The sequence below is a fragment of the Pelobates fuscus genome, chromosome 1 (genome assembly GCF_036172605.1).
Source record: "Pelobates fuscus isolate aPelFus1 chromosome 1, aPelFus1.pri, whole genome shotgun sequence".
NCBI classification, from domain to species: Eukaryota; Metazoa; Chordata; class Amphibia; order Anura; family Pelobatidae; genus Pelobates; species Pelobates fuscus.
This window is the reverse complement of record NC_086317.1, coordinates 3,683,342-3,706,201: the sequence shown is the minus strand read 5'-3', so window position 1 is coordinate 3,706,201 and position 22,860 is coordinate 3,683,342. Positions and strand designations below refer to the sequence as shown.

The window sequence follows — 22,860 nt, the reverse complement described above, 5'->3', positions numbered from 1 at the left end:
TACAGGTTATGTATATTATATTTATATAGCGCTAACAGGTGTACTCAGCACTTTACAGGTTACATTACAGTAGAGGGAGGTACAGTAAGTGCAGTAGGTATACAGTGTATGTATATTTTATTTATATAGCGCTAACAGGTGTACTCAGCACTTTACAGGTTACATTACAGTAGAGGGAGGTACAGTAAGTGCAGTAGGTATACCGTGTATGTATATTATATTTATATAGCGCTAACAGGTGTACTCAGCACTTTACAGGTTACATTACAGTAGAGGGAGGTACAGTAAGTGCAGTAGGTATACAGTGTATGTATATTATATTTATATAGCGCTAACAGGTGTACTCAGCACTTTACAGGTTACATTACAGTAGAGGGAGGTACAGTAAGTGCAGTAGGTATACAGTGTATGTATATTATATTTATATAGCGCTAACAGGTGTACTCAGCACTTTACAGGTTACATTACAGTAGAGGGAGGTACAGTAAGTGCAGTAGGTATACAGTGTATGTATATTATATTTATATAGCGCTAACAGGTGTACTCAGCACTTTACATGTTACATTACAGTAGAGGGAGGTACAGTAAGTGCAGTAGGTATACAGTGTATGTATATTATATTTATATAGCGCTAACAGGTGTACTCAGCACGTTACAGGTTACATTACAGTAGAGGGAGGTACAGTAAGTGCAGTAGGTATACCGTGTATGTATATTATATTTATATAGCGCTAACAGGTGTACTCAGCGCTTTACAGGTTACATTACAGTAGAGGGAGGTACAGTAAGTGCAGTAGGTATACAGTGTATGTATATTTTATTTATATAGCGCTAACAGGTATACTCAGCACTTTACAGGTTACATTACAGTAGAGGGAGGTACAGTAAGTGCAGTAGGTATACAGTGTATGTATATTATATTTATATAGCGCTAACAGGTGTACTCAGCACTTTACATGTTACATTACAGTAGAGGGAGGTACAGTAAGTGCAGTAGGTATACAGTGTATGTATATTATATTTATATAGCGCTAACAGGTGTACTCAGCACTTTACAGGTTACATTACAGTAGAGGGAGGTACAGTAAGTGCAGTAGGTATACAGTGTAGGTATATTTTATTTATATAGCGCTAACAGGTGTACTCAGCACTTTACAGGTTACATTACAGTAGAGGGAGGTACAGTAAGTGCAGTAGGTATACAGTGTATGTATATTATATTTATATAGCACTAACAGGTGTACTCAGCACGTTACAGGTTACATTACAGTAGAGGGAGGTACAGTAAGTGCAGTAGGTATACAGTGTATCTATATTATATTTATATAGCGCTAACAGGTGTACTCAGCACGTTACAGGTTACATTACAGTAGAGGGAGGTACAGTAAGTGCAGTAGGTATACAGTGTATGTATATTTTATTTATATAGCGCTAACAGGTGTACTCAGCACGTTACAGGTTACATTACAGTAGAGGGAGGTACAGTAAGTGCAGTAGGTATACAGTGTATGTATATTATATTTATATAGCGCTAACAGGTGTACTCAGCACTTTACAGGTTACATTACAGTAGAGGGAGGTACAGTAAGGGCAGTAGGTATACAGTGTATGTATATTATATTTATATAGCGCTAACAGGTGTACTCAGCACTTTACAGGTTACATTACAGTAGAGGGAGGTACAGTAAGTGCAGTAGGTATACAGTGTATGTATATTATATTTATATAGCGCTAACAGGTGTACTCAGCCCTTTACAGGTTACATTACAGTAGAGGGAGGTACAGTGAGTGCAGTAGGTATACCGTGTATGTATATTATATTTATATAGCGCTAACAGGTGTACTCAGCCCTTTACAGGTTACATTACAGTAGAGGGAGGTACAGTAAGTGCAGTAGGTATACAGTGTATGTATATTATATTTATATAGCGCTAACAGGTGTACTCAGCACTTTACAGGTTACATTGCAGTAGAGGGAGGATCAGTAAGTGCAGTAGGTATACAGTGTATGTATATTATATTTATATAGCGCTAACAGGTGTACTCAGCACTTTACAGGTTACATTACAGTAGAAGGAGGTACAGTAAGTGCAGTAGGTATACAGTGTATGTATATTATATTTATATAGCGCTAACAGGTGTACTCAGCACTTTACAGGTTACATTACAGTAGAGGGAGGATCAGTAAGTGCAGTAGGTATACAGTGTATGTAGATATTATTTATATAGTGCTAACAGGTGTACTCAGCACTTTACAGGTTACATTACAGTAGAGGGAGGTACAGTAAGTGCAGTAGGTATACAGTGTATGTATATTGTATTTATATAGCGCTAACAGGTGTACTCAGCACTTTACAGGTTACATTACAGTAGAGGGAGGTACAGTAAGTGCAGTAGGTATACAGTGTATGTATATTTTATTTATATAGCGCTAACAGGTGTACTCAGCTCTTTACAGGTTACATTACAGTAGAGGGAGGTACAGTAAGTGCAGTAGGTATACAGTGTATGTATATTATATTTATATAGTGCTAACAGGTGTACTCAGCTCTTTACAGGTTACATTACAGTAGAGGGAGGTACAGTAAGTGCAGTAGGTATACAGTGTATGTATATTATATTTATATAGTGCTAACAGGTGTACTCAGCTCTTTACAGGTTACATTACAGTAGAGGGAGGTACAGTAAGTGCAGTAGGTATACAGTGTATGTATATTTTATTTATATAGCACTAACAGGTGTACTCAGCACTTTACAGGTTATATTACAGTAGAGGGAGGTACAGTAAGTGCAGTAGGTATACAGTGTATGTATATTTTATTTATATAGCACTAACAGGTGTACTCAGCACTTTACAGGTTACATTACAGCAGAGGGAGGTACAGTAAGTGCAGTAGGTATACAGTGTATGTATATTATATTTATATAGCGCTAACAGGTGTACTCAGCACTTTACAGGTTACATTACAGTAGAGGGAGGTACAGTAAGTGCAGTAGGTATACAGTGTATGCATATTATATTTATATAGCGCTAACAGGTGTACTCAGCACTTTACAGGTTACATTACAGTAGAGGGAGGTACAGTAAGTGCAGTAGGTATACAGTGTATGTATAGTGTATTTATATAGCGCTAACAGGTGTACTCAGCACTTTACAGGTTACATTACAGTAGAGGGAGGTACAGTAAGTGCAGTAGGTATACAGTGTATGTATATTATATTTATATAGCGCTAACAGGTGTACTCAGCACTTTACAGGTTATATTACAGTAGAGGGAGGTACAGTAATAGCAGTAGGTATACAGTGTATGTATATTATATTTATATAGCGCTAACAGGTGTACTCAGCACTTTACAGGTTACATTACAGTAGAGGGAGGTACAGTAAGTGCAGTAGGTATACAGTGTATGTATATTTTATTTATATAGCGCTAACAGGTGTACTCAGCACGTTACAGGTTACATTACAGTAGAGGGATGTACAGTAAGTGCAGTAGGTATACAGTGTATGTATATTATATTTATATAGCGCTAACAGGTGTACTCAGCACTTTACAGGTTATATTACAGTAGAGGGAGGTACAGTAAGTGCAGTAGGTATACAGTGTATGTATATTATATTTATATAGCGCTAACAGGTGTACTCAGCACTTTACAGGTTACATTACAGTAGAGGGAGGTACAGTAAGTGCAGTAGGTATACAGTGTATGTATATTTTATTTATATAGCGCTAACAGGTGTACTCAGCACTTTACAGGTTACATTACAGTAGAGGGAGGTACAGTAAGTGCAGTAGGTATACAGTGTATGTATATTATATTTATATAGCGCTAACAGGTGTACTCAGCCCTTTACAGGTTACATTACAGTAGAGGGAGGTACAGTGAGTGCAGTAGGTATACCGTGTATGTATATTATATTTATATAGCGCTAACAGGTGTACTCAGCCCTTTACAGGTTACATTACAGTAGAGGGAGGTACAGTAAGTTCAGTAGGTATACAGTGTATGTATATTATATTTATATAGCGCTAACAGGTGTACTCAGCACTTTACAGGTTACATTACAGTAGAGGGAGGATCAGTAAGTGCAGTAGGTATACAGTGTATGTATATTATATTTATATAGCGCTAACAGGTGTACTCAGCACTTTACAGGTTACATTACAGTAGAGGGAGGTACAGTAAGGGCAGTAGGTATACAGTGTATGTATATTATATTTATATAGCGCTAACAGGTGTACTCAGCACTTTACAGGTTACATTACAGTAGAGGGAGGTACAGTAAGTGCAGTAGGTATACAGTGTATGTATATTTTATTTATATAGCGCTAACAGGTGTACTCAGCACTTTACAGGTTACATTACAGTAGAGGGAGGTACAGTAAGTGCAGTAGGTATACAGTGTATGTACATTATATTTATATAGCGCTAACAGGTGTACTCAGCACTTTACAGGTTACATTACAGTAGAGGGAGGTACAGTAAGTGCAGTAGGTATACAGTGTATGTATATTATATTTATATAGCGCTAACAGGTGTACTCAGCACTTTACAGGTTACATTACAGTAGAGGGAGGTACAGTAAGTGCAGTAGGTATACAGTGTATGTATATTATATTTATATAGCGCTAACAGGTGTACTCAGCACTTTACAGGTTACATTACAGTAGAGGGAGGTACAGTAAGTGCAGTAGGTATACAGTGTATGTATATTTTATTTATATAGCGCTAACAGGTGTACTCAGCACTTTACAGGTTACATTACAGTAGAGGGAGGTACAGTAAGTGCAGTAGGTATACAGTGTATGTACATTATATTTATATAGCGCTAACAGGTGTACTCAGCACTTTACAGGTTACATTACAGTAGAGGGAGGTACAGTAAGTGCAGTAGGTATACAGTGTATGTATAGTGTATTTATATAGCGCTGACAGGTGTACTCAGCACTTTACAGGTTACATTACAGTAGAGGGAGGTACAGTAAGTGCAGCAGGTATACAGTGTATGTATATTTTATTTATATAGCGCTAACAGGTGTACTCAGCACTTTACAGGTTACATTACAGTAGAGGGAGGTACAGTAAGTGCAGTAGGTATACCGTGTATGTATATTATATTTATATAGCGCTAACAGGTGTACTCAGCACTTTACAGGTTACATTACAGTAGAGGGAGGTACAGTAAGTGCAGTAGGTATACCGTGTATGTATATTATATTTATATAGCACTAACAGGAGTACTCAGCACTTTACAGGTTACATTACAGTAGAGGGAGGTACAGTAAGTGCAGTAGGTATACAGTGTATGCATATTATATTTATATAGCACTAACAGGAGTACTCAGCACTTTACAGGTTACATTACAGTAGAGGGAGGTACAGTAAGTGCAGTAGGTATACCGTGTATGTATATTTTAATTGTTACGCCTTGTAGTATTACCCCCAGATATAAAACTTACTCCAGTTCTCTCTCTTTTCTCCTCTGAAACTTTGCTACTGTCACTGGTAAGTGTCCCTGGGCAAGTAATTAGGTAATCAATGACACATATCCACCTACCTCAAATCCGCATCGATTGTAAGCAGCGCCTTCTTCACTCCTAAATATTCATTTTCTATAATTGCACAGCGCTGCGGAATATGTGGCACTATATAAATAATTACATAATAAGCACGTTTTCATTATATGATTACTTTTATTTGATAAACACATCAACATACAGAAGACACAGTATCAGGGCATGGATTATAATATATCACACAGTATCAGGGCATGGATTATAATACATCACACAGTATCAGGGCATGGATTATAATATATCACACAGTATCAGGGCATGGATTATAATATATCACACAGTATCAGGGCATGGATTATAATATATCACACAGTATCAGGGCATGGATTATAATATATCACACAGTATCAGGGCATGGATTATAATATATCACACAGTATCAGGGCATGGATTATAATATATCACACAGTATCAGGGCATGGATTATAATATATCACACAGTATCAGGGCATGGATTATGATATATCACACAGTACCAGGGCATGGATTATAATATATCACACAGTATCAGGGCATGGATTATAATATATCACACAGTATCAGGGCATGGATTATAATATATCACACAGTATCAGGGCATGGATTATAATATATCACACAGTATACAGTTACATTGTTTCTGAGTTGGCTATCAGCAGGAGCGAGTCTAAAGCATCATAGCATTATAGAGGACAGGCAATCTCAATATATTAATCAGTGCTGCCACCTGGTGACAACCCACTGCATCTCCTGCATTGCACAGTATAGGGAGAGACTAGGGGTTCTCCACTCAATTATAGAAGACTGTGGACAGTGCATTATGGGCATACATGATACAATGTCTTCTTCTCTATCAGGACCATGGCTGTGGGGAAACATCTCATAATTCATTGTCTATTCTATCAGGACCATGGCTGTGGGGAAACATCTCATAATTCATTGTCTATTCTATCAGGACCATGGCTGTGGGGAAACATCTCATAATTCATTGTCTATTCTATCAGGACCATGGCTGTGGGGAAACATCTCAGAATGCATTTTCTTCTCGATCAGGACCATGGCTGTGGCGAAACATCTCATAGTTCATTGTCTTCTCTATCAGGACCATGGCTGTGGGGAAACAGCTCATAATTCATTGTCTATTCTATCAGGACCATGGCTGTGGGGAAACATCTCAGAATGCATTGTCTTCTCGATCAGGACCATGGCTGTGGGGAAACATCTCATAGTTCATTGTCTTCTCTATCAGGACCATGGCTGTGGGGAAACAGCTCATAATTCATTGTCTATTCTATCAGGACCATGGCTGTGGGGAAACATATCATAATTCATTGTCTATTCTATCAGGACCATGGCTGTGGGGAAACATCTCATAATGCATTGTCTTCTCGATCAGGACCATGGCTGTGGGGAAACATCTCATAGTTCATTGGCTTCTCTATCAGGACCATGGCTGTGGGAAAACATCTCATAATGCATTTTCTTCTCTATCAGGACCATGGCTGTGGGGAAACATCTCATAATGCATTGTCTGCTCGATCAGGACCATGGCTGTGGGGAAACATCTCATAATGCATTGTCTTCTCTATCAGGACCATGGCTGTGGGGAAACATCTCATAATTCATTGTCTTCTCTATCAGGACCATGGCTGTGGGGAAACATCTCATAATTCATTGTCTGCTCGATCAGGACCGTGGCTGTGGGGAAACATCTCATAATTCATTGTCTTCTCCATCAGTACCATGGCTGTGGGGAAACATCTCATAATTCATTGTCTGCTCGATCAGGACCGTGGCTGTGGGGAAACATCTCATAATTCATTGTCTTCTCCATCAGTACCATGGCTGTGGGGAAACATCTCATAATTCATTGTCTGCTCGATCAGGACCATGGCTGTGGGGAAACATCTCATAATTCAGTGTCTTCTCTATCAGGTCCATGGAGAAATGTCTCATAACCTACTGTCTTCCTCTCCACCAAGTCAAGGGGTGGAGAACAATTTAGAGAACAGAATTTTTCCATCTCTATCAGGAGCAGCGGTTGGAGGTAACTTCTCAGAGTACAGACTGGTCTCTATCAGGAATAGCAGGTGGAGATACAGTCTCTGGGCACAGTTAAGTTTCTTGTCTTTTACGAACAAGGGTTGGAGGTATATCTTAGTGGTCTTTTCTCAATTAGGAAGAGATATTTCGAAGTGCAGTTCCAAAGTTTAGTAAATCCTGGGCTGAGCACTGTTAGCAGACAGATGAGCTCCCTTTGTTTAAAGAACTCTCTATAGATGGACATTGAAGGAACTGGGTCAGTTTGGTAGCCAGTACATCCATCTGTGTAGCATCTGCATATTTCAATAGATTGGCACGTCTGACAAAGTAATGGCGGAGGAATCTTTGTCTTGTGCACTTCAGAAGCTGCCGAACAAGACGCAGAAAACATTTTACAAAATCTTGCCATGACTTGGTGGTTGGATGTTTCTCACAGGCCCAGAGAACAATCATCTGCAAAGAGGGAGACAACAAAAGAACAATCTGTGATACGCAAAGACAAGGCACATGGACACCGAGTCTGTCTCTCCCACTGCAGGGTGACACGGAGTCTATCCCTCCTACTGCAGGGTGACATAGAGAGAAGGGAGCTATGGGACACAATGTTTGTCACCCCAACGGTGACCATGCTCAGGGTGAAACTCACGTGTAAGTGTTGTGAAGTAATCACAGGATGGTTTCCTGGACACCAAATATCTTCCTTCATCTGGCGCAGAACACGCAGACATTTCATGCGGCAGCCACCATCCTCATCCATGGTTTCCAGCAGGAGGCGCTCTGCTCGAAGGAAGGACAGCTGCCAGTGGTAATTAGATCGTGCCAATAGGTCAAAACCAAAGGACTGAAAGGGAAAATAGATTCTAGGTTTAACGGTGTCAGGAGCTAAAAAGAAAGTCACCATCTAGATGGGGAACAAACAAACTATAGAGCAAAAATGCAAATTTAAAAATTCAAAAATATTCAGGTTTATTCACTAAACACCAGATTTTTTCCAAATGGAAAAAAATCGAGTGAAAACTGTAAAATTCTGACCAAAATTGCAATTTGCAGATTCACTAAAGCCAAATGAGGTCAGGATTCTATTGGTCCAGCAAATACTGTAACATTGGTTCAGAAGTGTTCGGAAAATCTGTGATTTGTGCATCCAAACCAATCAACAGCACCAGAATCTGAGATTTATCAACAACCACATGGCAGCTTTTAGAGGTATCCTCACACCAGTGCATCTTTATCAGCCCAACTGGTTCTCTGTCTTGTTTTATAGACAGCACATTTCTTGTGGTTTTTACCTATATTGAGGTGAATTCTGTTTAGTTTTTTTGTGTTGGCTCTCCTTACCTTTACACACTGAGCTCGGTCCTTGGAAGGCCACCGCTTTAGGAACCTTGGCCAGCGAGCTTTCTTGGGCCAGTAACCAGGGATCTCTATCATTGGGACCAACTCTACTTCCACAGACTGCATTGAGGTCTCTATGTGCACTTTAGTGGCGGGACCAAAGCAGTCCATCACACTCACCTTATCTGCAGGAGAAAGAAGACACTTAGACACATCCAATGGGGAAAACCTTATATATACAGTAAAAAAATCACCAAGGCAAGGAAAAACATTCACACACTCACAATGGTGGACTTAGAGGACTTCCTGACCTACTGATAACCATTTGTATAAATTAAAATGTAATTTATAATAAGAACAATGTACTTTATTTACACAGATTTTAAAAACATTTAATTTAGTTTTAATAAGGCACATGCAACTCAGCACCCCAATTCAATTATTGTTGCTTGTGCCTCAGGATCTGGGGCGTTAATTGCAGTTGTAGGACCACAAGGTCTGGCACATTAAAAGATTTACCAGGGAATACTTCAGTCCAGTGACTAGAGTGTTATGCCCCTCATGAAGCACTCTATGAGAGCTACACCTATTTCCCTAACCTTTTAAAACAAAACTTTTAGTACATACCTTTACCTCAGCACTGGAAAAGGAATGTGATCACAGATAGAGTATATAATGGGATGACATGTCAGGCTAAGAATACTTTCAACTGGCCAATTGTTGACTGTGCAGATTTATCCACTAACACAAGGACAGTATCTTTCCACCCCAAGAGCTCCATGGTCAGTTTTTGTTGAGGCGGGTGAGGAACAAGTGTGAGAATAAAACTTTTAATTTGATGGTTGGTGAGTGATGCAAATCTCACAGGTCTCCTCCATGTATGTCTTTGTACAAATTGGGCCAGAACACAATCATCATCAAAGCCTACATAAAGCTTCCATGCATCCCTTGATGGCACCACCATCTTTTCCACCAAGAGCAGAAGACTATTCTTCCTATACAACAAGTTCTTTAGTTACCAGGAGGGCTGTGGATCTGGATTTAGTTTCTATTTATTATTGTGACCAGACGTGACATTAAAGTAATTTCATTTCAGTAAAGTGTATATCTTGTGCTGTGAGAGCCTATTCTTCAAGCCCCCAAATAGAGGCTGATGCCTACCGATTACAAGTGAACCTTTCTTCTCTTGCATGTCTTGTTCTTGTCCTGGCAGATTCGGTACGGCCTTGGAAAGGGCATCAGAAAGATGTATGTAGATCCTCTCTAGTTTTGTATCATTATGGTCATAGGAACATTCTTTGCAGTCTTGGTGGTGACTTGATGCCCCCCCCCCCCCCCCCCCTGGATTTTTCAGCTTGTGCTGCTATTTTTTGTGTGAGAATACACTGCAATAGGCGCCAGCCACTAGGTGGCGCTGTGTATGGAGAGAGACAGGGATAGAAAGCTACAGCTTATCCCTGCTTCTCTCTCCTGACTGAATCCGCAGGGGAGCAGCACATACAGCCAGCAACTCCCAGAATGCAGATACAGCCTACAGATCAGGTAAGTGAGGGGGATGGGGGCAGCCTACAGATCAGGTAAGTGAGGGGGATGGGGGCAGCCTACAGATCGGGTAAGTGAGAGATGGGGGGGGCAGCCTACAGCTCAGGTAAGTGAGGTATGGGGGGCAGCCTACAGCTCAGGTAAGTGAGGGATGGGGGGCAGCCTACAGCTCAGGTAAGTGAGGGGGGCCAGCCTACAGCTCAGGTAAGTGAGGGGGGCCAGCCTACAGATCAGGTAAGTGGGGGGCAGCCTACAGATCAGGTAAGTGAGGCATGGGGGGCCAGCCTACAGATCAGGTAAGTGAGGCATGGGGGGCCAGCCTACAGATCAGGTAAGTGAGGGGGGGCAGCCTACAGATCAGGTAAGTGAGGGATGGGGGGCAGCCTACAGATCAGATAAGTGAGGGATGGGGGGAAGCCTACAGATCAGGTAAGTGAGGGGGGGGCAGCCTACAGATCAGGTAAGTGAGGGATGGGGGGAAGCCTACAGATCAGGTAAGTGAGGGATGGGGGGGCAGCCTACAGATCAGATAAGTGAGGGATGGGGGGCAGCCTACAGATCAGGTAAGTGAGGGATGGGGGGCAGCCTACAGATCAGGTAAGTGAGGGATGGGGGGGCAGCCTACAGATCAGGTAAGTGAGACATGGGGGGCAGCCTACAGATCAGGTAAGTGAGGGATGGGGGGGCAGCCTACAGATCAGGTAAGTGAGGGATGGGGGGGCAGCCTACAGATCAGGTAAGTGAGGGATGGGGGGGCAGCCTACAGATCAGGTAAGTGAGGGATGGGGGGCAGCCTACAGATCAGGTAAGTGAGGGATGGGGGGGCAGCCTACAGATCAGGTAAGTGAGGGATGGGGGGGCAGCCTACAGATCAGGTAAGTGAGGGATGGGGGGCAGCCTACAAATCAGGTAAGTGAGGGGGCAGCCTACAGATCAGGTAAGTGAGGGATGGGGGGCAGCCTACAGATCATGTAAGTGAGGGATGGGGGGCAGCCTACAGATCAGGTAAGTGAGGGATGGGGGGCAGCCTACAGATCAGGTAAGTGAGGGATGGGGGGGCAGCCTACAGATCAGGTAAGTGAGGGATGGGGGGGCAGCCTACAGATCAGGTAAGTGAGGGATGGGGGGGCAGCCTACAGATCAGATAAGTGAGGGATGGGGGACAGCCTACAGATCAGGTAAGTGAGGGATGGGGGGGCAGCCTACAGATCAGGTAAGTGAGGGATGGGGGGCAGCCTACAAATCAGGTAAGTGAGGGGGCAGCCTACAGATCAGGTAAGTGAGGGATGGGGGGCAGCCTACAGATCATGTAATTGAGGGATGGGGGGCAGCCAACAGCTCAGGTAAGTGAGGGATGGGGGGCAGCCTACAGATCAGGTAAGTGAGGCACGGGGGGTAAGTGAGACATGGGGGGCAGCCTACAGATCAGGTAAGTGAGACATGGGGGGCAGCCTACAGATCGGGTGAGGCATGGGGGGCAGCCTACAGATCAGGTAAGTGAGGCACGGGCGGCAGCCAACAGATCAGGTAAGTGAGGCACGGGGGGCAGCCAACAGATCAGGTAAGTGAGGGATGGAGGCAGCCTACAGATCAGGTAAGTGAGGCATGGGGGCAGCCAACAGATCAGGTAAGTGAGACATGGGGGGCAGCCTACAGATCAGGTAAGTGAGACATGGGGGGCAGCCTACAGATCGGGTGAGGCATGGGGGGCAGCCTACAGATCAGGTAAGTGAGGCACGGGCGGCAGCCAACAGATCAGGTAAGTGAGGCACGGGGGGCAGCCAACAGATCAGGTAAGTGAGGGATGGAGGCAGCCTACAGATCAGGTAAGTGAGGGATAGGGGGGCAGCCTACAGATCAGGTAAGTGAGGCACGGGGGGCAGCCAACAGATCAGGTAAGTGAGGGATGGAGGCAGCCTACAGATCAGGTAAGTGAGGGATAGGGGGGCAGCCTACAGATCAGGTAAGTGAGGCACGGGGGGTAAGTGAGGGATGGGGGGCAGCCTACAGATCAGGTAAGTGAGGCATGGGGGGCAGCCTACAGATCAGGTAAGTGAGGCATGGGGGCAGCCAACAGATCAGGTAAGTGAGACATGGGGGGCAGCCTACAGATCAGGTAAGTGAGACATGGGGGGCAGCCTACAGATCGGGTGAGGCATGGGGGGCAGCCTACAGATCAGGTAAGTGAGGCACGGGCGGCAGCCAACAGATCAGGTAAGTGAGGCACGGGGGGCAGCCTACAGATCAGGTAAGTGAGGCATGGGGGGCAGCCTACAGATCAGGTAAGTGAGGCATGGGGGCAGCCAACAGATCAGGTAAGTGAGACATGGGGGGCAGCCTACAGATCAGGTAAGTGAGACATGGGGGGCAGCCTACAGATCGGGTGAGGCATGGGGGGCAGCCTACAGATCAGGTAAGTGAGGCACGGGCGGCAGCCAACAGATCAGGTAAGTGAGGCACGGGGGGCAGCCAACAGATCAGGTAAGTGAGGGATGGAGGCAGCCTACAGATCAGGTAAGTGAGGGATAGGGGGGCAGCCTACAGATCAGGTAAGTGAGACATGGGGGGCAGCCTACAGATAAGGTAAGTGAGACATGGGGGCAGTCTACAGATCGGGTAAGTGAGGGATGGGGGGCAGCCTACAGATCAGGTAAGTGAGGGATGGGGCAGCCAACAGATCAGGTAAGTGAGGGATGGGGGCAGAATACAGATCAGGTAAGTGAGGGATGGGGGGCAGCCTACAGATCAAGTGAGGGATGGGGGGCAGCCTACAGATCAGGTAAGTGAGGGATGGGGGGCAGCCTAAAGATCAGGTAAGTGAGACATGGGGGCAGCCTACAGATCAGGTAAGTGAGACATGGGGGGCAGCCTACAGATCAGGTAAGTGAGACATGGGGGCAGCCTACAGATCAGGTAAGTGAGGCATAGGGGGGTAGCCTACAGATCAGGTAAGTGAGACATGGGGGGCAGCCTACAGATCGGGTAAGTGAGGCATGGGGGGCAGCCTACAGATCAGGTAAGTGAGGCACGGGGGGCTGCCAACAAATCAGGTAAGTGAGGGATGGGGGGCAGCCTACAGATCAGGTAAGTGAGGGATGGGGGGCAGCCTACAGATCAGGTAAGTGAGGGGTGGGGGCAGCCTACAGATCAGGGAAGTGAGGCATGGGGGGCAGTCTACAGATCAGGTAAGTGAGGGATTGGGGGTCAGCCAACAGATCAGGTAAGTGAGGGATGGGGGGCAGCCTACAGATCAGGTAAGTGAGGGATGGGGGGCAGCCTACAGATCAGGGAAGTGAGGCATGGGGGGCAGCCTACAGATCAGGGAAGTGAGGCATGGGGGGCAGCCTACAGATCAGGTAAGTGAGGGATTGGGGGTCAGCCAACAGATCAGGTAAGTGAGGGATGGGGGCAGCCTACAGATCAGGTAAGTGAGGGATGGGGGGGCAGCCTACAGATCAGGTAAGTGAGGGATGGGGGGGCAGCCTACAGATCAGGTAAGTGAGGGATGGGGGGGCAGCCTACAGATCAGATAAGTGAGGGATGGGGGACAGCCTACAGATCAGGTAAGTGAGGGATGGGGGGGCAGCCTACAGATCAGGTAAGTGAGGGATGGGGGGCAGCCTACAAATCAGGTAAGTGAGGGGGCAGCCTACAGATCAGGTAAGTGAGGGATGGGGGGCAGCCTACAGATCATGTAATTGAGGGATGGGGGGCAGCCAACAGCTCAGGTAAGTGAGGGATGGGGGGCAGCCTACAGATCAGGTAAGTGAGGCACGGGGGGTAAGTGAGGGATGGGGGGCAGCCTACAGATCAGGTAAGTGAGGCATGGGGGGCAGCCTACAGATCAGGTAAGTGAGGCATGGGGGCAGCCAACAGATCAGGTAAGTGAGACATGGGGGGCAGCCTACAGATCAGGTAAGTGAGACATGGGGGGCAGCCTACAGATCAGGTAAGTGAGGCACGGGCGGCAGCCAACAGATCAGGTAAGTGAGGCATGGGGGGCAGCCAACAGATCAGGTAAGTGAGGGATGGAGGCAGCCTACAGATCAGGTAAGTGAGGGATAGGGGGGCAGCCTACAGATCAGGTAAGTGAGACATGGGGGGCAGCCTACAGATAAGGTAAGTGAGACATGGGGGCAGCCTACAGATCGGGTAAGTGAGGGATGGGGGGCAGCCTACAGATCAGGTAAGTGAGGGATGGGGCGGCCAACAGATCAGGTAAGTGAGGGATGGGGGCAGAATACAGATCAGGTAAGTGAGGGATGGGGGGCAGCCTACAGATCAAGTGAGGGATGGGGGGCAGCCTACAGATCAGGTAAGTGAGACATGGGGGGCAGCCTACAGATCAGGTAAGTGAGACATGGGGGCAGCCTACAGATCAGGTAAGTGAGACATGGGGGGCAGCCTACAGATCAGGTAAGTGAGACATGGGGGCAGCCTACAGATCAGGTAAGTGAGGCATAGGGGGGTAGCCTACAGATCAGGTAAGTGAGACATGGGGGGCAGCCTACAGATCGGGTAAGTGAGGCATGGGGGGCAGCCTACAGATCAGGTAAGTGAGGCACGGGGGGCTGCCAACAAATCAGGTAAGTGAGGGATGGGGGGCAGCCTACAGATCAGGTAAGTGAGGGATGGGGGGCAGCCTACAGATCAGGTAAGTGAGGGGTGGGGGCAGCCTACAGATCAGGGAAGTGAGGCATGGGGGGCAGTCTACAGATCAGGTAAGTGAGGGATTGGGGGTCAGCCAACAGATCAGGTAAGTGAGGGATGGGGGGCAGCCTACAGATCAGGTAAGTGAGGGATGGGGGGCAGCCTACAGATCAGGGAAGTGAGGCATGGGGGGCAGCCTACAGATCAGGGAAGTGAGGCATGGGGGGCAGCCTACAGATCAGGTAAGTGAGGGATTGGGGGTCAGCCAACAGATCAGGTAAGTGAGGTATGGGGGGGAGACAGTCTACTGGAAGTTAAAGTAGAAGGTGCAGAGATGAGCAGAAAGGTCCTGCAAGGGGCAGGAGGGGTCAGCAAGGAGCAGGAAGGAGCAGCAAGAAGCAGGAAGGGGTAGGAAGGGTTTGCAAGGAGCAGGAGGGTAAAGTAGAAGGAGCAAGAAGGGTCAACAAGGAGCAGGAAGGGTCAACAAGGAGCAGGAAGGGTCAACAAGGAGCAGGAAGGGTCAACAAGTAGCAGGAAGGGTCAACAAGGAGCAGGAAGGTTCATCAAGGAGCAGGAGGGGTCAGCAAGGAGTAGGAAGGGAAAGCAAGGAGCAGGATGGGTCAGCAATGAGTAGGAAGGGTCTGCAAGGAGCAAAACTAGTCAGCAAGGAGCACAAACGTAAAATAGCAGAAAGTATCAGAAGGAGCACAAAGGTAAAGTAGGAGAAGGAGCAGAAAGGGACAGCAATGAGCTGGAAGGTGAAGAAGGAGCAGGAAGGTAATGTAGGAGAAGGAGCAGGAAGCGTCTGCAAGGAGCAGAAAGGGGCAGCAGGAGCAGGAAGGGACAGAGGGAGCACAAAGGTAAAGGAGCAGAAAGAATCAGAAAGAGCACAAAGATAAAGTAGGAGAAGGAGCAGAAAGGGTCAGCAAGGAGCAGGAAGGAGCAGCAAGAAGCAGGAAGGGGTAGGAAGGGTTTGCAAGGAGCAGGAGGGTAAAGTAGAAGGAGCAGGAAGGGTCAACAAGGAGCAGGAAGGGTCAACAAGGAGCAGGAAGGGTCAACAAGTAGCAGGAAGGGTCAACAAGGAGCAGGAAGGTTCATCAAGGAGCAGGAGGGGTCAGCAAGGAGTAGGAAGGGAAAGCAAGGAGCAGGATGGGTCAGCAATGAGTAGGAAGGGTCTGCAAGGAGCAAAACTAGTCAGCAAGGAGCACAAACGTAAAATAGCAGAAAGTATCAGAAGGAGCACAAAGGTAAAGTAGGAGAAGGAGCAGAAAGGGACAGCAATGAGCTGGAAGGTGAAGAAGGAGCAGGAAGGTAATGTAGGAGAAGGAGCAGGAAGCGTCTGCAAGGAGCAGAAAGGGGCAGCAGGAGCAGGAAGGGACAGAGGGAGCACAAAGGTAAAGGAGCAGAAAGAATCAGAAAGAGCACAAAGATAAATTAGGAGAAGGAGCAGAAAGGGGGCAGCAAGGAGCAGGAAGGAACAGGAGGAGCACAAAGGTAAAGGAGCATAAAGAATCAGAAGGAGCAGAAAGGAGAATGAACAAAGGTACATAGGTAAATTGGAGAAGGAGCAGAAAGGAGAAGGAACAGAAATGAGCAGGAAGGGAAATCAAGGAGTATATAGGGTCAACAATGATCTAGAAAGAGCACAAAGGTAAAGTAGGAAAAGGAACATAAATTAGCAGCAAGGGGCAGGAAGGGTCTGCAAGAAGCAGGAGGGCGCAACAAGGAGCAGGAAGGGGCTGCAAGGAGCAGAATGGGGGGTCAGCAAGGAGTTGGAAGAGGCAGCAAGGAGCAGAAAGGATCTGCGAGGAGCAGGAAGGGTCAACAAGGAGCAGGAAGAGTCAGCAAGGAGAAGGAAGGATCTGCAAGGAGCAGAAAGGAACAGAACGGGTCTGCAAGGAGCAGAAAGGGATCACAAAGAGAAAGGAGCAGAACGGCGCAAAATAAGCAGAAAGGTAAAGGAGCAGAAGGAGCCAAGGAGGAGAGAAGACCGTGTCAGAAAAAAAAGAAGACTGTGTCAAATGAAGGAGAAGAAAATGAGATTGGAGCAGGAAGTGTCAGGATCGGGACAGGGATCCAACACGCAGAGTACAAACAGTAGCCAGATACGTATACCGGACCTTAGAATGGCCGGACTAACGTAAGTAGTACAGTATAGAATGGTCAAAGACAAGCCGAGGTCAAGGGTAACAGAAGACAGGTAAGCGAGAGACAAGCCGAATCAAGGGTAACAGAGATAAGCAGAGTAAGGTAAACAAGCCGGGTCAAAACCAAAAGGGATAATAGAATACACAAGCACTGAGTGACTAGAACAAGCTAGAACCACGACAGGGCAATGAGCTAATGAAAGAAGCTCTGTTAAATACCCTGTTCAGAGCAGTAACCACGCCCCCAAGGCGTCCTGATTGGTCCTGCAGCCATTGACTGACAGGTTGTTCTGGGGGAGTGTCCTGATGACTACTTCCTGCCTAGATGCTGTAAAAGGCAGTCACTCCCTCGCGGCCGGCCTAGCATGACCGGATAGACCGCGGGGAAGGGAGCCATCAGACCGTCTGGATGGAGGAACAGCTAAGTCTCTACCTCTTTCGGAGGTAGAGACCACAGGTACCCTGACAGTACCCCCCCTCTCAGATACGCCCACCGGGCGGAATGAACCGGGACGAGATGGGAAGCGAGAGTGATACGCCCTGCGGAGACGGGGAGCATGAACATCCTCCTGAGGTACCCAACTCCTCTCCTCAGGACCATATCCCTTCCAATCAACCAGATATTGTACTCTCCCCCGGGAGATTCGAGAATCAATAATAGAGTTAACCTCATACTCCTCCTGACCCTCCACCTGAACGGGGCGAGGAGGGGCTATTGTGGAGGAAAATCTGTTACATATGAGTGGTTTCAGCAATGAAACGTGAAACGAGTTCGGGATGCGTAAGGTATTAGGAAGAGCTAAACGATACGCAACTGGATTGATACGGGTCAGCACCCTGTAGGGTCCAATATAACGAGGAGCGAACTTCATGGAGGGCACTTTTAAACGGATGTTCCTCGTGCTCAGCCATACCCTATCACCTGGAACAAAGACCGGAGCCGCCCTTCTACGTTTATCAGCGTGTTTCTTGACCAACATAGAGTTGTGCACAAGGATTTGTCGAGTCTGATCCCACAACTTCCTCAAATTGGCAACATGAACATCAACCGACGGCACCCCCTGGGAAGGGGAATCCGAAGGAAGAATAGACGGATGAAAACCATAATTCATGAAGAAGGGGCTTGAATGAGTAGAATCGCAAACGAGATTGTTGTGTGCAAACTCCGCCCAAGGAATCAAACCGACCCAATCATCCTGGTGTTCAGAAACAAAGCATCGTAAATATTGTTCAATTTTCTGGTTGGTACGTTCAGCAGCTCCGTTAGACTGAGGATGATAGGCAGAAGAAAAGTTTAATTTAATACCAAGTTGAGAGCAGAAGGACCTCCAAAAGCGGGAAACAAATTGGGAGCCTCTGTCCGATACAATTTGAGAGGGTATCCCATGTAGGCGAAAAATCTCCTTAGCGAATATCTCTGCCAATTCGGGAGAAGACGGGAGTTTAGGCAGGGGAATGAAGTGTGCCATCTTAGTAAACCTGTCAACCACGGTGAGGATAACAGTCTGTCTTTTAGAGATAGGTAGATCGACAATAAAGTCCATGGCCAAACAGGACCATGGTTTTTCTGGAACCTCCAAGGGTTGCAGGAATCCACATGGAAGCGTATGGGGTTGTTTGGTTTTAGTACAAACTTCACATGCAGCGATGAACTCCTCAATGTCCCTCCGTAAAGCAGGCCACCAGAAGTCCTTAGAGATCAACGCGTAAGTTTTGCGGATACCAGGATGTCCCGCCATCTTGCTATTATGTAAACACTGTAAAAGTTCCAGTTGAAGAGCAGGAGGAACGAAATGACGGCCCGCAGGAGTCTGTTTAGGTGCTAGATGTTGCAACTTAATGATCTCGGCCAGTAATGGAGAATGAATCCTGAGACTCGTATTAGCAATGATATTGCATTTCGGAACTATAGAAGAAAGAACTGGTTCAGGTACAGTAGAAGGTTCATATTGGCGAGATAATGCATCGGCTTTAGAGTTTTTAGAACCAGGTCTGTAAGTCAGTACATAATTGAAGTGAGTCAGGAATAAGGACCAACGAGCTTGTCTAGAGGATAAGCGCTTAGCCTCCCCAATATAGGACAAGTTTTTGTGGTCCGTCAAAATCGTAATAGGGTGTAGGGTCCCCTCCAACAAATGTCTCCACTCCTTTAAGGCTTTAATGACTGCTAACAGTTCCCTTTCCCCGATGTCATATCTGCTCTCAGGCCCAGAAAATTTCTTAGAGAAGAAACCACAAGGGTGTAACGGTTTATCCACCCCTAACCTTTGAGACAGAACAGCCCCAACTGCTGTCTCAGAGGCATCGACCTCGAGCAAGAAAGGCAGAGTCGTATCAGGATGGACTAGAATGGGAGCCGAGGCAAAAAGTTCCTTGAGAGTCTTGAAAGCACCCAGAGCTTCCTTAGACCAGAACTTAGTATCAGCCCCTTGTTTGGTCATATTGGTAATAGGCGCAATGATAGAGGAGTATCCTTTAATGAAGCGCCTATAGTAGTTGGAAAAACCAATAAACCTTTGGATAGCCTTGAGTCCTTTGGGCAAGGGCCAGTCTAAAATAGATTGAAGTTTTACAGGATCCATTTTAAAACCCTCCCCAGAAATCACGTATCCAAGAAAGTCTACCTGAGACTGATCAAAACTGCACTTCTCCAATTTGCAATATAGACCATGTTGCAGCAGCTTGTGTAATACCTTTCTGACCTGTCTATGGTGAGTCTCAATCTCCTTAGAGTGTATTAGTATGTCGTCCAGGTAAGCAATAACACAATCATGCTGAAACTCCCTAAGTACCTCATTAATCAAATCTTGAAATACTGCAGGAGCATTGCATAGTCCAAATGGCATAACAGTGTATTCGTAATGGCCATACCGGGTATTGAATGCCGTCATCCACTCGTGACCTTGCTGGATTCTCACCAAATTGTAAGCCCCTCTGAGATCTAACTTGGTGAAGATTTTGGAGCCCTTAAGACGATCAAATAACTCGGTAATCAGTGGGATAGGATAGGCATTTCTGACAGTTATTTTATTCAAGCCTCGGTAATCGATACAAGGTCTCAGCGTGCCATCCTTCTTCTTAATGAAAAAGAACCCAGCCCCGGCCGGAGAAGAAGACCTCCTGATGAATCCCTTTTCTAAATTCTCCCGAATATACTCCTCTAGAACCGAGTTTTCCTGAACAGACAAAGGATATACATGGCCCCTCGGAGGCATAGTGCCGGGTAGAAGCTTAATCTTACAGTCAAATGACCTGTGTGGAGGCAAAGAATCGGCATTCTTCTTGTCAAACACTGCCCTTAAGTCTAGGTAAAGGTCTGGTATTTGTCTTTCTGTGGACTGAGTAGGATTCTCCGGTATGTTAATATTAGCTAATGGAGAAACCTTGCACAAACACCGATCCTGGCAGCCCTGGCCCCACGAGAGTATCTCTCCTAACTCCCAATCGATAATAGGGTTATGTTTTTTCAACCATGGGTACCCCAGAACTATGGGAACGGAAGGAGACGAAATGAGCAGAATAGATAAATTCTCCACGTGTAGGATACCCACATTTAAATTAATGGGTATGGTCTCACGAAAGATAACAGGGTCTAGTAGTGGTCTACCATCTATGGCCTCAACGGCCAAAGGTGTCTCCCTTAGCTGGGATGGGAAATTGTTCTTACTAGCAAAGGCTTGGTCGATAAAATTCTCAGCAGCACCGGAATCTATCAATGCCATAGCCCTTACTACTTCCTTCCCCCAAGTTAAGGAAACTGGTAGCAGAAGCCTGTGATCTTTATAATCAGGAGTAGAGGACAAAATAGAAACACCCAAGGCCTGTCCTCTAGAGAGACTTAGGTGCGAGCGTTTCCCGGGCGGTTAGAACAGTTCGAGAGTAAATGACCCTTGGCTCGACAATACATACACAAACCCTCTCTTCTCCTGTGCTGTCTTTCCTCCTCAGAGAGGCGGGTATACCCTTTCTGCATAGGTTCAGTAAGCAAAGATATCGTGGAGTCAGGACTTGGAACAGCGGGAGCTAACCTAAAAGAAGGTCTCTGGTTCCCCTCTCGAGTGTTCTGTCTCTCTCTTAGACGTTCATCTATACGAGAGATGAACGAAATTAAATCCTCTAAATTCTCAGGGAGTTCTCTGGTAGCAACCTCATCAAGGATTACATCAGATAGGCCATTCAAAAATACATCCATATACGCCTGCTCATTCCACTTGATTTCTGCCGCCAGAGACCTGAACTCTAGTGCATAATCCACCAGTGTTCGGTTCTCCTGTCTCAGGCGCAACAGTAATCTGGCTGCATTAACCTTTCTACCTGGAGGGTCAAATGTTCTTCTAAAAGCAGCTACAAATGCGTTATAGTTATAAACTAATGGATTATCGTTCTCCCATAGTGGGTTGGCCCATCTCAGAGCTTTCTCAATGAGTAGGGTGATAATAAATCCTACTTTTGCCCTATCTGTAGGATAAGAGCGAGGTTGCAATTCAAAGTGGATACTAATTTGGTTTAAAAAACCACGACACTTCTCAGGAGCCCCACCATAGCGTACTGGGGGGGTAATGTGAGAAGAAGCACCCACTGTGGCTACCTCTAGACCTGAACCGACAGGAGAAACAGGGGTATTACGTATCTCCTCTGGTGGTTTATTGGCACAAGCTAATAGAGCCTGTAGCGCAAGCGCCATCTGATCCATTCTGTGATCCATGGCTTCAAACCTAGGATCAGGAGCAGCCAGCTGACTGTTTGTACTTGCAGGATCCATTGGCCCTGTCGTAATGTCAGGATCGGGACAGGGATCCAACACGCAGAGTACAAACAGTAGCCAGATACGTATACCGGACCTTAGAATGGCCGGACTAACGTAAGTAGTACAGTATAGAATGGTCAAAGACAAGCCGAGGTCGAGGGTAACAGAAGACAGGTAAGCGAGAGACAAGCCGAATCAAGGGTAACAGAGATAAGCAGAGTAAGGTAAACAAGCCGGGTCAAAACCAAAAGGGATAATAGAATACACAAGCACTGAGTGACTAGAACAAGCTAGAACCACGACAGGGCAATGAGCTAATGAAAGAAGCTCTGTTAAATACCCTGTTCAGAGCAGTAACCACGCCCCCAAGGCGTCCTGATTGGTCCTGCAGCCATTGACTGACAGGTTGTTCTGGGGGAGTGTCCTGATGACTACTTCCTGCCTAGATGCTGTAAAAGGCAGTCACTCCCTCGCGGCCGGCCTAGCATGACCGGATAGACCGCGGGGAAGGGAGCCATCAGACCGTCTGGATGGAGGAACAGCTAAGTCTCTACCTCTTTCGGAGGTAGAGACCACAGGTACCCTGACAGGAAGGACGAATGAAGTGATCATTCCACTTCATTCTGTACACCACATCATAAGGCTTTGGTACCTGGGTCTGGCAGGGACACTTTGGACCTTCTCATCTCCCCAGGTAAAAACAAAAATATCAGTGTTAATGTGTTCACTTTTATTTACTGAGTGTCAGGAAACACAGAGGGCTGCTGGGTAGGGGTGCCGCTGATTGTCTAGAGCGGTCAGCTGGCTCTCTAAGCCAATCAGTATCTCCCCATTCATA

At 46.3% G+C, this 22,860-nt stretch overlaps 1 protein-coding gene across 1 annotated transcript in view; it reads right to left on the bottom strand.

The window, feature by feature from the left end:
- Positions 1–6,064: 6,064 nt before the first annotated feature.
- Positions 6,065–22,860, bottom strand: part of MAB21L3 (mab-21 like 3) — a 110,814-nt gene continuing 94,018 nt past the window's right edge. Inside the window, exons 5-7 of the mRNA XM_063445852.1 lie at positions 8,940–9,121; positions 8,248–8,442; positions 6,065–8,054 (exon numbers count right to left, since the gene is read on the bottom strand). Of these exons, the coding sequence (XP_063301922.1) occupies positions 7,794–8,054; positions 8,248–8,442; positions 8,940–9,121 (638 nt within the window). The 3' untranslated portion in view covers positions 6,065–7,793. The remainder of the gene's footprint in view (positions 8,055–8,247; positions 8,443–8,939; positions 9,122–22,860) is intronic.